We start from the raw sequence: 14,250 nt of genomic DNA on the forward strand, positions 1-14,250 counted from the left end.
CCACCGACGACGCGACAGCCAATGGGCGTCACGATCGCTCAGAGGCCACGCCCCTCGCGGAGGCCTTTACGAGTTGGCAGTGGGCAAGAGGCGGGGACTGGAGGCCGGTGGCGGAAGGCGAGAGTCTGCGCTACTGGGACAGGGGGGCGGGGCCTAGAACAATGCTAGGAGCAAGCGGTATCGTGCATGATGGGAAATGTAGGCATCGAGAGATGAGACCGATGGGCAATGGAGTTCCCTATAGGCGCTCAATTTGGGTGGCTGAGGGCACTGGGGAGCCAGGGAAGGGTGTGGAGCGGAGGGAGGAGAGATCCATTTGTGTTCTCGAGGGGGCTAAACGGAGTTGTGCGGACTCTAACGCTTATACAATTTCGGCAGACCTTAGGTATTAAAGTGAGTATTTAGAGTGAGAAAAGGACACCCAATAAGTTAGGTAGGAAGAACCAGGAGTCATAAAAACGCTCTTGCGTTGCTTCCTGGCTTGCCCCGTCTGCAGAAACCACTCTGCAACCTCCAGCCACACAGAGCACACACAGGCACACTTGCAAATGAGGAGCCCTAAAAATGAAGTTTCCTTAGTCTCTCTCTGACCCTCAGTGTCCCCCTTTCTCTCCCCTTCTCTGTCCCTCAGTCCCCTCCGCTTATCTCAGGCAAAAATAATGGTAGAAGCGACTTCTGGGCAGTGATAGCACTCTGGAAGGATGTCAGCTAGTGACCCTGTCACTGTGGCTTTCCCTTTCCTCCTCTGAGATGTTGTCTTTTCTAGAGACCTTGAGGACTGTTCTGGTCTCTCAGTTATGAGTCCTGGGTCAGTCCCGGTCCTTTTTTCATGACTGAGGTACCCCTATTCCTCCTCTGCACCCCTGACTTAGCATCCATCCCTTGGGCTCCACCACCATTTTTTCATCCTCAGCTCTCCCTAAGTTCTTCTGTGAATATTTTGTAACATTCACAGCATTTTATTAATAAAGCAAGCGTTTTGGCTTCCTGCTGGCCTCATATTTACTCCTTACCAGTTGTGTGACTGGACCCTTTTTTAGCCTAAATGTTCTCATCTGTTTAATGGGAATGATGTAGGAGAGCTTGAGGATTCGAACAACACCGCTGTGTCTACAGGGCCTGACATATCGTAAGCCTTTGATCACTGGCAGCTGCTGTTGCTGTTTGTATTATCAAGTGCCTCTTCCTGTGGGTTGTCAGCCTCAAGTTGGGCTCTGCCCCTAGAACTGTCACAGCTTCATAAATAGAACCAGCTGGGGTGTGTCTGAGCTGGGCCCCAAGCCCCACTCCTCTGCCATTCTGATGTGGTCGGGATTCCTGGCTGCCCTCCAATGGCCGTTAGAGTGTTGAGTTACCTCTGGAGGGGTATGTGGAGAAAAACAGGGAACAGGGAGGACACCCCCCCCCCAAATAGAGGTGTGTACTGTGGTTCTGCTAGGAAGAGAGACCCCGGATCACTCCTATTCTCCCTTAATGTCTCAGCTCAGACATCCCTTTCCTCAGGAAGCTCTCTTGACCTCCCTAAGCTGGATCAGTTATCTCCTCCGGGTTCCTGGGGGCTCCATCCACAGTCCTTTCGGTGTCCCCCATCCCAGATCCAGTCACTCTGTCTGTGCTTCCCTCATCTCACCCCGACCCTCTGGGCTGCCACTCTGGGTGTCCCCTCCCCCTGCCCCCCCGTGGCCAAGGTCTAGAACTTGAAGTGCTGGGAGCCCCCCACGGGCTAGGTCTAGAACTGTCTGGGTCACAGCTGTGTCCCCACCAAAGGGCCAGACACAAAGTAGGCGCTGAGCAGAGATTGGAGCTAAGGATCCCCACTCTGTCCGTGAGGGATTCTGTGGTGTCCCTTACTGTGAATTATTATCATTATTATTTTTATTTAAATTCAAGTTAGTTAACATACAGTGTATTATTAATTTAGGGGTAGAACTTAGTAATTCCCAGTGCTCATTCCATCAAGTGCCCTCCTTAACACTCATCACCCAGTTACCCCATCCTTTCACCCACCTCCCCTCCAGCAACCTTCACTTTGCTCTGTACAGTTAAGAGACTCTGAATTATTTTTTTAAAGATGTATTTATTTTAGAAAGAGAGAATGTGTGCGCCTGTGAGTAGGGGGGAAGGGCAGGGGGAGAGAGTCTTCAAGCAGACTCCCGGCTGAGTGGAGTCCAACCCAGGCGGATCCCACACCCCACGAGATCACTCCCTGAGCGCAAACCAAGAGTCCTGCGCGCCCAACACACTGAGCCACCCAGGCGCCCCCCTCCTTGTGAATTATACAGGCGTCCCCTCCGCGCGGGAGCAACCCCACTCCAGAACGCAGGACTGGGCGAACGGAGCAAGGACCGGATTTCAGTTTGTCCCCTTGTCCCCTCCGCCACGCGCCCCGAGGCAGTGCACAACCTTCAGGATGGCCCCGGGGAGTTGGGGAGCGACTTCTCGGTCTGCCAGAGGACAAGAGTTCAGATTTTCTCTAACATAGGGAGCCGAGACTCCTGGGAGGACCAGAGGGAAGGAATGGAAGGAATGGAGGAACTCCCCACCCTTTCCATCCTCTTTGGCGTCCCGCGTCCCGCAGCGCGGGGCTCCGCCCTCCCCGCGCTCAACACCTGCCGCGGAGGCGTGCCTCAGTTTACCGGAGGCGGGGCGTTCCCCCCCTCCCCGGCCCTCCCCTTTTCCCTCTTCCTCTTCGGGGCGCTGGCAGCCGCACCTCGAGCACGGCCGGAACTGAGGCTGGGCTCCGGGCGGCCGGCAGGCGGGGGGCCACGTCAGCGGGGCGGCGGGGGCGGTGGAGAGCAGGTCGCGGAGGACGCCATGCGGCGGGGCGCACTCCTGGCGGGCGCCCTGGCCGCGTACGCCGTCTACCTGGTGCTGGGCGCGCTGCTGGTGGCGCGGCTGGAGCGGCCGCACGAAGCTCGCCTCCGGGCCGAGCTGGAGACGCTGCGCGAGGAGCTGCTGCGGCGCAGCCCGTGCGTGGCCGCCCCCGCCCTGGACGCCTTCGTGGAGCGGGTGCTGGCGGCCGGACGGCTGGGGCGCGCCGCGCTCGCCAACGCTTCGGGGCCCGCCAACGCCTCGGACCCCGCCTGGGACTTTGCCTCGGCGCTCTTCTTCGCCAGCACGCTGGTCACCACCGTGGGTATGTGTCATCGCGAAACACTCCTATCCCGGCGGACCGCCCCCAGTCCGCTCTGGGACTAGGATCTGCTGGAAAACCCCCAACGAGGACCGCCCCCCCCCCCCGGGAACCCCCATCCAAGCCCTTCCTCCCAGTAGGAATGCCCCAACCCGGTTCCCTCCGGGGCTAGTGCTGCCCTCAGATACCTTCCAGGGAGCGTTTGGGACCCCATTCCTCTGCCTGAACCCCCTTGGAGACCTGTGCCCGTGCAGTCCCCTCCGGGCCCAAGACTACTTTCAGAGACCTCCTGCGAAGACCTGGGACCCTCCTCCGGAGACCCTCGCCCCCTCTGGACCCGGACCTCAGGCAGGCAGGGACCTCTGCCCTTCTCTCTGGGCTGAGACCGCCATTCCCTCCACAAGGTCTCCTGAGTCTCCAGATATGTTCTGCGGGGATGCCCCTTGGGAAGTCCTACCCCCGCCTCTTCCTGACCCTGGTGCCCCAGTGAGGACACGGAATCTCCACACCCTCTCAGGGCACCATCACTAAAGACTTTACTGCCAGTACAGATCCCTCAACAAGAACCTGGGGCCCCGATGGGTGACTTCCACCCCTCTGGACCTAGACCACTGCCCAGCAAGGGCCCCCCATCCTCCTCCAGACCAAGGACCAACCAAGGACCACCCTTCATCCTCATATTCCGAAGCAGGTAGCCCCATACTCCCCAAGCCCTGACTGCAGACACAGGACCCCTCCATCTTGACATCTCCCCTGTACTGGGAGCCTTCAAGACAGGGGGTTCCTCCCAATAGGACCACCCCCATTCCCTCTGAACCTGGGGCTTCCAAGTCAGCCGCTCCCAACGGTGGATGTGTGAGAGGGACCTGCCGTGGAGGCAGCTAGAGCACCCTCCAGGAAGGACCACTGACTTTCCCACCAGAAGCCCCTCAGCCAGGACTTCCACCTCTCCAGTCCCAGAACCAGCTCCAGCAAAACTTCTAGCACTTTCCAAACCAGGGACTTCTCCATGGAGGCCTCTTTGAAGCCAAGAACCCCTAGATGAGACTCTCACCACTCTCTGGACCCTGACACCCCTCAGTAGGAGCCCCAGAACCACCTGGACCTTCTATTAGAAGGGACCCTAGCGCCCACTGCACACACACTGTTGTTGAGAGCAGAATCCCACTTCACAGCCCCCACCCCACAGGATGCCAGCCCAGAGACTCTGCTCTCTGCACCCGCTACTCCTTTCCTGAGACCCCCTGCCCACCCTGGATTTCCTATGAATGGGTATCTCCTGGGGCCTGACACCCCTCCTATCTTCTCCAGACCCGCAAGTGGGACCTCCATCTCCACCCCAACACTACTCCCCTTGGCTTTGGACCCGAAATTCTCCCCTCTGTCAAGGACACTCCAGACCCTCAGCACCCTGGAACCCTTCCCAGTAGCCACTTGTGACCTCTTTCCACCCTTCACACTCTCAGCCAGGACCAGGGACACCCGCCCCCTCCCATCATCCCTTCAGCATTGTCTACCCCCATCACACCCCCTCAAGCATCCGTGGGCTCAGAAGCCCCCTTGGCTGAGGATTCCCCTCCCAATCCCATTCGTGATCCACAAGATGCCCCCACCCGTGCCTGTCGCCTCCTTCCCTGGGACTCAGGACCTCAGCCCCAAACCAGGATCCATTTCAAACCAGGACACTGGCCTCTGGTTTCAGATTACTGACTCCCCTTCTCTGAACACCCCCCTCCACCAAGTGGAACTGACCCCTCCCCCAGCCCAACCCTGAAAGTTCCTTCCTGCTTCAGCGCCCAGACCTGGAAAAATTCCTTTGTCATCATGTTCTGCTGGTCCTCCCACTGCCCTTCCCAAGCCCCCAAACTTCCTCTTCACCTCTACTGGGGATTTGGACGGGGGGAGGAGGCTGGGACCGGCCCGACTCTTAACTCCCCCTCCTGCCACAAGTAGCAGGTGGCCACCAAGCTTTTGGTGCCCCATTGTGTGGACCAGCAAACCAAGACTACAGGCAGCAGGGGGCTGGTTGCTTCTCGCAGACTGTGTTCTACCCAGCTGGGCGGGCCTGCCCGACCTGCTCCTGGGCTTCACTGGGTCACATCAGTGTCTCCCTCCGCCTCCTTCCAGATCCTGGCTTCTGAGAAGTCATCCCAGCCAGGACAGGTGCAGAAGCCAAACTCAAAGCAGGCACATCCTGGGTTTGGCTTTCTGCTCAGCTGCTACTCCTCTGGGCCTCGGGGTCCTCCCTCATCTGGAAATGGAGATCGAAACAGTCCCCACATCACAATAACAATGAAACCTGTAGAGGACTTGGTGCCTACGGCCTTTAACCCGGTCAGCACACTGGCCTTTCAAGGCAGGTGCCATTCACGGCCCTGTTTTTTCAGCAACAGACACCGAAGCCCAGAGAGGTTGGACCATTGGCCCAAGACCACACAGCTAGGGAGATGTAGAGGCCTCAGAGTCCCATGCTTTTAACCAGCACCCCATGCTAGGCTTGCACGAAGAAGGGTGATACGCGTGTGTAGTGGGGAAGAAAAGTTTATTCTGACGCTTGTTAAAAATGATAAGTTCTTGCAGTAGGGGAGAGAGACCGACCTCAACTCTGAATATAGCGAAGGCAGCTGGAGATTTAGAACCGAGGGTGGCGTGAGGGGTCAGTGGATAGAAAAATGACTAAGAGGTGACACCGAGGGGAGGGGGATTCTTACCATAGTGGCTTAGGATCCCTGCTAAAACTGGGCCTAGTCAAGACAAGAGGGCAGAGGAACCCGACTGACATTTGGTCAAGGAGGGAGTCCTTGTCAGTGGAGAGTGCTGGTAATAACAGGTTTACGGAGCCTAGGTTGTCATTATTGTTGGTGAAGCTGGGAGCCCTGAGTGTATTGAGAGAAGCAGAAACCCAGACGTGATTCAGAGAGACCTCTCCCACAGCGTCCCTGGTTTTGTCATAGGCCCGCGTCTTCTGAGGAAGACCTGGGGCCCAGACTCCAACCCGACAGCCGTGCTGCAGATGAGGCCTTGGTGGAGGGTTGGCCCACCCGGAACTGGGAACCCGGAGAGGGGAAGTGAGCATTACAGTCACGCTAACTTTTTCCATGCCCTTGCTCGGTGCTATGCCCTGTCCCAACCAGGGAGGGTTACTGCAGTCGTACTTGAGGAAGGGGTTGTTCATGAGCCCAGCTGGCGGTACTTGGGGCAAACTGAGGCTCAGAGAGGAGAAGGCACGTGGCCAAGGTCATGCAGGGAATCCAATGCAAAGCCCTGACTGGGACTCAGCTCTTAGAGGTAGTCAGTGAAGGCTTACAGCCTCCGTTCTATGTGAACTCTATGGTTTTCTGTTTATAAGGTTTTCGTGTCGTTTGCAAACCTGTCATTTCAGCTGGGCTGCTGGAGTTTCTCCATCCAAATCCTTGTGATTAATGAGGGTTGGAGCCATAAGTGATAAATCTCACAGAACAGTTGCTTAAATAGATGAAAGTGTATTTCTTGCTCACATTCAAGAGCAAGACCAGAATGGTGCTGCATGGTCAGAGACCCCTGTGCTCCTCTGTGCAATTTCCATTCACAAGGTCACCTCATGGTCCAAGGTGGCTGCTCAAGTCCAGCCTTCATGTTTGTGTTCCAGCCAGCAGGAGGAGGGAGGAAAGAAAGGGGATAGGCATCCCCATCTTTTTTTTTTTTTTTTAAGATTTCATTTACTTGAGAGAGAGAGAGAATGAGCGGGGGGAGAGGGGCAGAGGGAGAGAGAGAGAAGCAGACTCCCCGCTGAGCAGGGAGCCCAACTCGGGGCTGTATGCGGGGCTCAATCCCAGGACTCCGAGATCATGACCTGAGCTGAAGGCAGTTGCCCAACCAACTGAGCCACCCAGGCACCCTGGCATCCTCCTCTTTTTAAGGAAAATTTCTAGAAGTTGCTTACTTCTCTCATGTATAACTCATTGACCAGAAATTATTCCAGAGTCATGTATAGCTGCAAGGGAGGAGGGAATATCTTTATTCTAGGGATCCAGAAAAACCCAGAGGGTTCTTTTCTACCCCAATTTTTAAAAATTGTGGTAACATATACATAACAACATTTACCATCTTAACCATTTTTGTGTGTATGGTTTAGTGGTATTAAGTACATTCATACTGTTATACAACCATCACCACCATCCATCTCCAGAACTCTTTTCATCTTGCAAAACTGAAAGTATAGGGGTGCCTGCCTGGCTCATTCGGTAAAGCATGCGATTCTTTCTCTCGGGGTTGTGAGTTCAAGCTCCACGCTTAAAAAAAGAAAAAACAAAAACAAAACTGGGGCACCTGGGTGGTTCAGTCGGCTAAGCATCAGACTCTTGATTTCAGCTCAGGTCATGATCTCAGGGTCATGAGATTGAACCCTATGTCTGGCTCCACTGGGCTTGGAGTCTGCTTGGGCTTTTCTCTCTCCCTCTGCCCCTCCCCCCCCCCGGTCATGTGCGCACTCTATCTCTAAAAAAAGAGAGAGAGAGAAAGAAAAAACTGAAACTATACCCATCAAACAGTATCTCCCCATTCCCCACTCTCCGCACATAGTCCCTGATAACCACCATTCTACTTTTCTACTTCCTGTTTCTATTTCTACGAACTTGCCTACTCTAGGTACCTCAGACACGTGGAATCATGCAATATTTGTCTTTTTGTGACTAGCTTGTTTCACTCAGCATAATGCCCTCAGGATTCATCCGTGCTGTAGCATGTGTCAGAATTTGCCCCAGTGGGCCTTATCACACCCATTTTAGAGAAAGGGACACGGAGGCTCTAAGCTAAGTGGAGAGCCGGCACCCTTCATTCATTATTTTGACTATCGATCAAGTGCCCACTCTGGGCCAGATGCTGGAGCTACGGCAGTGACCCAAACAGACAGAAGCCTCTCCCGTCCTGCAGCTGCGCCCTAGTCAGGAGACGGACACCAACCAAATAAGTAAACCACATGGTTTACCAGAAGGTTGAAGTGCTATGAAAACAAACCAAAAAAAAAAAAAAAAGACAGTTTGGTCAGAGGGTGTAACAATTTAATAAGGGAGTGAGGAAAGTCCCCACTGAAAAACTGACATTTGGGCAAAGACCTGAAGGAAGGGAGGGAGGGAACCAGCCCTGGGGGGAGAGCTTTCCAGGAGGGAAGGAACCCTCCGTGCAAAGGCCCTGAGGTGGGAGCATGCTGCCCTGTTGGATCGCGCGGGGCCTTTCGCGCGGGGCCTTGTGGGTCATGATGATGACTTTGAATGGGATGGAGCCACAGAGGGGCTCTAAGTGTGGGAGGATCATGACCTTACTCAGGTGTTCGTAGGGTCCCTCTGGCTGTGTGCAGGGATGAGGCAGGGGGCGAGGGAGGAGAAGGGAGACCAGGGAGGGAGGAGGCTCCTGCGTTAGATAGGCCCGGGGTGGGGCCGTGGGGCTGGGGTGGGGTGAAGGGAGCGGCTTTAGGAGCTACATGAACTTCGAGCCAACGGGATTTACTGGCAGGTGGAACTCGGGTGTGAGAATCACGGATGATAAGGCTCGCGGCCTGCGCAGTGGAGGGACGGAGGTGCCATCCCTGGAGATGAGAGGCTGTGGGAGGGGCAGGTTCCAGGGTGAAATTAAATGTCGTTTAGGGTGGCCACAGATACCCCCCTGGCCCCAGTGGAGGTGCCAGGCGGCCGCGGCAGGATTTCCCCTTGCTCGCGCAGGCTATGGGTACACAACTCCGCTGACTGATGCAGGCAAGGCCTTTTCCATTGCCTTCGCACTCCTGGGCGTGCCGGCCACCATGCTGCTGCTGACCTCCTTGGCCCAGCGCCTGTCGCTGCTGCTGACCCGCGCGCCCGTCTCCTGGCTGACCGTGCGCTGGGGCTGGGACCTCCGGCGGGCGGCTCGCTGGCACCTGGTGGCCCTGCTGGGCGGCGTCGTGACCGTCTGCTTCCTGGTGCCGGCTGCTGTCTTTGCCCACCTGGAGGAGGCCTGGAGCTTCCTGGATGCCTTCTACTTCTGCTTCATCTCCCTGTCCACCATCGGCCTGGGGGACTATGTGCCCGGAGAGGCCCCCAGTCAGCCCTACCGGGCCCTCTACAAGGTGCTGGTCACAGGTGAGCGGGGAGGTGGCCGGCCGGGGACCAACGGCGGGGTGGGGCGGGGCGGGGGTGTGTGTGGGCACAGCCTTACCCTGGAGGGTCTCGGGGGGTGTGTGTTGGGGGAGCCTAGCCCTGCCCTGCGGGTCCGAGCCCACCCATCGCCCCTCCGCCTTCCTCCGCAGCCTACCTCTTCCTGGGCCTGGTTGTCATGATGCTCGTGCTGCAGAGTTTCCGCTGTGTGTCTGACCTTCACGGCCTCACGGAGCTCATCCTGTTGCCCAGTCCGTGTCCTGCCGGCGTCAGCGAGGCTGACGATGATCGGGTGGACATTGTGGGCCCCCAGCCAGAACCGCACCAGCAGCTCGCCGCCGACTCCCACCCTGACTACGCCTCCATCCCCAGGTAGCTGGGGCGGGTGCCCTGAGGCCGGCGGGAGCTGGCCTGCGGCTGAGGGGCCCCCGGTGACTGGAGCTGCTATCCTGGACTGTCCTCGAGCACAGGCCCGTGTTCGCGGGGTCCACGGGGTTCGCGAGCCATTGCCACCAGCTGTCCGTCCTTTGTTGTACCTGTCCCACGCCCCACGGGGCACCACCACTGCCCTGTTCTTCTCCCTCATGCCCCTTCTCTCACTCCCCCCACTCTGGGCTCTCTGGCTTTCCCTCTCGCTCTCTGCGTCTCGTTCTTTCACTGACTCCATCTGCCTCTCCCTCAGCCTCTCTTCACCAGCCCATTCTAGCAGGCTCTGGGCTCAGAGCTCATTTCTGGCACCCGGAAATGGGTCACCATACTTTGGGCAAGTGGCTGCCCCTGACCGGGCTTTGATCTCCTCATCTGTCAAGTGGAAAGAATATACTCACGCATCCCAAATTCCCTCCTTGCGCCGGCCCCAGGCTGGGCAGCGTGAGGGACACAGTGGTGGTTGAGGTGGCCCTGGGCCCGGCTCTCTTGGGTTCCCGGTCCATCGAGGAGGACAGACCTGTCCCCACCCAGCAGCAGCCCAGGATAGGCAGCACTTCAGGGAAGGAGGCAGAGAGGTCAGTGGTGTGTTCGAGAAAGCACAGGCAGAGGGGGCAGGGCTGAGGTGGAGGCGGCACAAGGGCTGTGCCCAGTCCAGCCTGCAAGGTCAGGGAGGGCATCCTGGAAGAAGGGGTAACAACTCAGGGGAAGAAGGTGGACCTGACTTTTCTCAAGTGTCTCTAGGGAGCGAGATCTGCATGGAGAGCCCCGGTTGTAGGCCTGTGGGACAGAACCCTCTGCAGCAGCCTGGCAGGCAGGAAGCTGAGACAGGACCCAGCCTGGATCCGGATGGCACGGACGGCCCTGCCCTGAGCCGGGACACCAGTGTAACAGCTGTCCTTATTTCCTGAGGACTAATTGCATAAGGTACGCTGGACTCTGGAGCCAGCCTGCTTGGGCTCAGATCCCAGCTCAGCTGCGTCCTGCCTCTGTCCTCGGGCAGTCACTTCACCTCTGTGATTCTGAGTTTCGTCATCTGTAAAATGGCTATAATAACGTAGTTACTTCAAAGATGATGTCACGGAGCCAGCCGTGTTATTCCGCGATGCTTTCTTTGGCCAGGGCCAGGTGTTGTTCTGGGTAGTTTACTTACAAGGAGGATAACATCCTCACCCTTTTCCACAGGTGAGGAAACTGAGGCACAAGGTCTCAGACACAGAGCTAGGAGGTGACTGGTTTTCTGCTTACTGCCCCCTCCAGATTTGCCTCCTCCCCAGATGGTACGTCAGAAATAGCGCTTACTGCTATGGGCCCTATGGAAGTTACAGAAGGGATGGGGCATTTGAGGCAGACCTTGATAACATTGAGGAAGAAAGGGTGTGGGAGGCATTCCAGGCAGAAGGAGCTGTGTGTGCCTGGAGGTAGGAAAGCCTGTCGATGTCAGCTTCTGGCAACTGGTTTATTGTGATTGGAATATGGGGTGAAGGGGGGAAGGAAGATGGAGTGGTGGACATGGGTGCATCTTAAGTGTCCTTAAATGACCCAGTTGGAGAACTTGGCCTCTTTCTTGAAGGCACTAGAGAGCCATGGAAGGATTTTGAGTAGGAGAGGGCTGTGGTCAGGTTTGGGCTTTAGTTGCTGTGTGGAGGTAGACCAGAGGGGGAGACTGAGGCTGGGTGCACAGGGGAGGCTGGTGCAGGAACAGAACAGGAGATGATGGGGCTGGGCAGGGCCGAGGGAAGGGAAGAGGGACAGTGGAGGTCATGCTCAGGAGGCCAAGTGGACAGGCCCTGTGTAGGCCTTACAGTCTTGGGAGAAAGAAGGCCGGGGAAAGGCACAAGGATGGTTGGCTGCCCCTGAGATAGGGACCTGGGAGGAACAAACAGGTCTGAGGGGAGACACTGAGGCTTGTTTGGAACACGGTGGGTGTGAGGGGCTAAAGGGACATCCAGAGGAATGCGTCAGAAGGTCTCAGGGTGTGGTTGATGCTGGAGACAGGTGGGGGAATCAAGGCCACAAGGGTAGGTGTGGCAGCCCTGGGTTGGAGGACGAGAGAACACCAGCCTTGAGAAGTCAGCTTTTTTTTAATGTTATTTTATTTTAATATGTTATGTTAATCACCATGCATTACATCATTGGTTTTTTTTTTTATATGTTTTTTTTTTAAAGATTTTATTTATTTATTTGAGAGAGAGAATGAGAGACAGAGAGCATGAGAAGGAGGAAGGTCAGAGGGAGAAGCAGACTCCCTGCTGAGCAGGGAGCCCGATGCGGGACTCGATCCCGGGACTCCAGGATCATGACCTGAGCCGAAGGCAGTCGCTTAACCAACTGAGCCACCCAGGCGCCCTACATCATTGGTTTTTGATGTAGTGTTCCATAATTCATTGTTGAGAAGTCAGCTTTAGGGTATTTATATATCTATACAGTAAGGACACACTTGTGATGAGCACTGGGTGTTATATGGAAGTGATGAATCACTAAATTTACTCCTGAAACTAATATTAACTATATGTTAACTGACTCAAATTTAAATAAAAATTTAAATAAAAACATGAAACATTAAAAAAATAATAAGGAAAGATTTGGGCTGCAAGTAACAAGATCCTGAGTGGTGCTGGCTGAAACAATATGATTGTATATTGCCCATCACCCAAGTTGGGGAGAGTTCTGGGCAAGAGAATCCACAGCTCCAGGGTCTTGTGGCCTGAGGTCCCCAATCTCTTTATTCTGCCACCTTCAGCTGAAGGCTTGGCTCCACATGGGCTCCCTCATGGCCCCAAAGTGACTGCCACAGGACCAGGCATCACAACCAGACATGATCATTTTTAGTGCAAGAAGGAGGGGGGCATCTCTTCCCATATTGTCTCTTTGGAAGCAAAGAAATCTTTCCCCTTCCTTCCTCCTCCATCTCATTGGCCAAAATTGGCTCACATGTCCATCCTGAACCAATCCTTGGCCAGAGTGATGGAGCCATCATGATTAACTTGGATTCCTCAGAATTCCCCCTGCCAGCTGAGACTGAGATTTTGGTTTGGAGGCTGGTGAATGTGTGAACAAAACTGGACTTCTATTAGAAAGGCAGGAGAGGGAGAATGGACAGACATTGATTAGCTAAGCAGTTAGGGTCATCATGTAGTTGTGCAGGTCAGGAACTACATAGGGGATGTCTGGCTGGAAGGGTGGAAACAAACAAGGGTTGAAGTTCAAGGCTGAAAATGACCCAAAGGGGCTTCTTTTTCTAGTTAACATAAAGGCTCCATGTGGCAAGCAGTGACCTTTCAACCAGTGTCCTCATACCAGAGAGAAGAGCTTACAAAGGAGACAGAAAAGGAGTTCCAAAGAGGAGTAGGAAAACCAAGAGGGTAGGGAGAATCGGTAAGAGATGAGAGAATTTCAAGGAGAATTCACCATTGTCAAATCGTGCCAAAAAGTCACACAACATTGTTTTAATAACAGTGATAAGAAAACACTTACATAGGATTTACTATGTGCCAGGCACTGTTCCAAGCTCTCGTTATGTAACTTATTTAACCTTCTCAGCAACTCTATTAAGTACATTTTCTATAGTTTACAGTTGAGGAAAGGCCCAGAGAGGTTAAATAACTTGCCGAAGGTCACAGAGGAGGTGCAGAACTGAGATCTGAGATCTGAGCAAAGTTTTGTTTGGTCACCTTGTCCCACAGAAGCTCAGAAACTGCTGTCTAGCTCTTTGTTAGCCTCCCAGCCTTCCTGGCTCCTCATGGTCGACCTCGCTGCTCAAGTCAGGAGCTGGCTGGGGGAGACGGTCGCTTCTCACCTTGTAGGAGGTATCTATGTAATCTGGCTTCTGCTCCTCACTGCTCCTTCCAGATTCTTCTGGAAAAAGAAACCAAATCCTGTTTAATTCAAGACATGGGAGGGGGGGGAAGTGAAGGCTAAAAATTCAAAAGGTACAGAAGAGTGTACAGTGGAAAGTCAGTCTTTCTCCAGCACTCAGGCTGTGATGACTGATTTCTCGGGTCTTCTGGGCAACTATCAGCAATATGTGTGTGCATATTTGTGTCATTTATTTTTTTCCTTCACTCTACTCGAGTGCTATCAAGTATGGCAAGGTGGTTACAATCACAGACTCTAGAGGCCAAGTCCCTGGGTATAAGTCTGAACTCTGTCACTCCCAAGCTCTGTGGCTTTGGGCAGTGACTTCACCTGCCTGTGCCTGAGTTTGCTAATCTGTAAAATGGGATGTTAACAGCACCTACCTCATGGACTTGTTCGAGAATTTAGCAACTTAATATCTGTAAAACTCTTAGAGCAATGTCTGGTACTCAATAAATTGTTGACTGATGATTATTATCCTCATTTCTGTACCTTGCTTTTTAATATTATATAAGATATATGTAGATATACAACTTTTAAAAAATATTTTTTTATTCATTTGAGGGAGAGAGAGTGCGGGAGCATGAGCTGGGGGAGGGTCAGAGGGAGAGGGAGAAGCAGACTCCCAGCTGAGCAGGGAGCCCATGTCCCAGGACGCTGGGATCATGACCTGAGCCAAAGACAGACACTTAACCGACTGAGCCACCCAGGCGCCCCTAGATATAC

The 14,250-nt window shown here is 54.5% G+C and overlaps 1 protein-coding gene across 2 annotated transcripts; it reads left to right on the plus strand.

The window, feature by feature from the left end:
- The first annotated feature begins 2,698 nt into the window (after positions 1-2,698).
- On the plus strand, positions 2,699-14,007 carry KCNK6 (potassium two pore domain channel subfamily K member 6). Of its 2 annotated transcripts, none has more exons than XM_081806814.1 (3): positions 2,699-3,136; positions 8,755-9,225; positions 9,393-14,007. In XM_081806814.1, exons 1-3 carry the CDS (start codon positions 2,815-2,817, stop codon positions 9,614-9,616), a joined length of 1,017 nt encoding a protein of 338 aa, XP_081662940.1. In that variant the 5' UTR covers positions 2,699-2,814; the 3' UTR covers positions 9,617-14,007. The 2 variants fall into 2 exon arrangements, with proteins under 2 accessions (XP_081662940.1, XP_006750494.2); XM_006750431.3 differs by having other exon boundaries at positions 2,700-3,136; positions 8,830-9,225.
- Positions 14,008-14,250: the final 243 nt, after the last annotated feature.

This window comes from Leptonychotes weddellii, chromosome 16, assembly GCF_054177405.1.
Source record: "Leptonychotes weddellii isolate Sample4059 chromosome 16, ASM5417740v2, whole genome shotgun sequence".
Taxonomy (NCBI): domain Eukaryota; kingdom Metazoa; phylum Chordata; class Mammalia; order Carnivora; family Phocidae; genus Leptonychotes; species Leptonychotes weddellii.

Excerpts from the sequence above, each read along its gene's own strand:
- KCNK6 (XM_081806814.1), top strand. The coding sequence starts at position 2,815 with ATGCGGCGGGGCGCACTCCTGGCGGGCGCCCTGGCCGCGTACGCCGTC. Across the intron at positions 3,137-8,754 it reads CACGCTGGTCACCACCGTGG|GGTGGCCACAGATACCCCCC; the intron begins GTATGTGTCATC and ends AATGTCGTTTAG. Across the intron at positions 9,226-9,392 it reads CTACAAGGTGCTGGTCACAG|CCTACCTCTTCCTGGGCCTG; the intron begins GTGAGCGGGGAG and ends CTTCCTCCGCAG.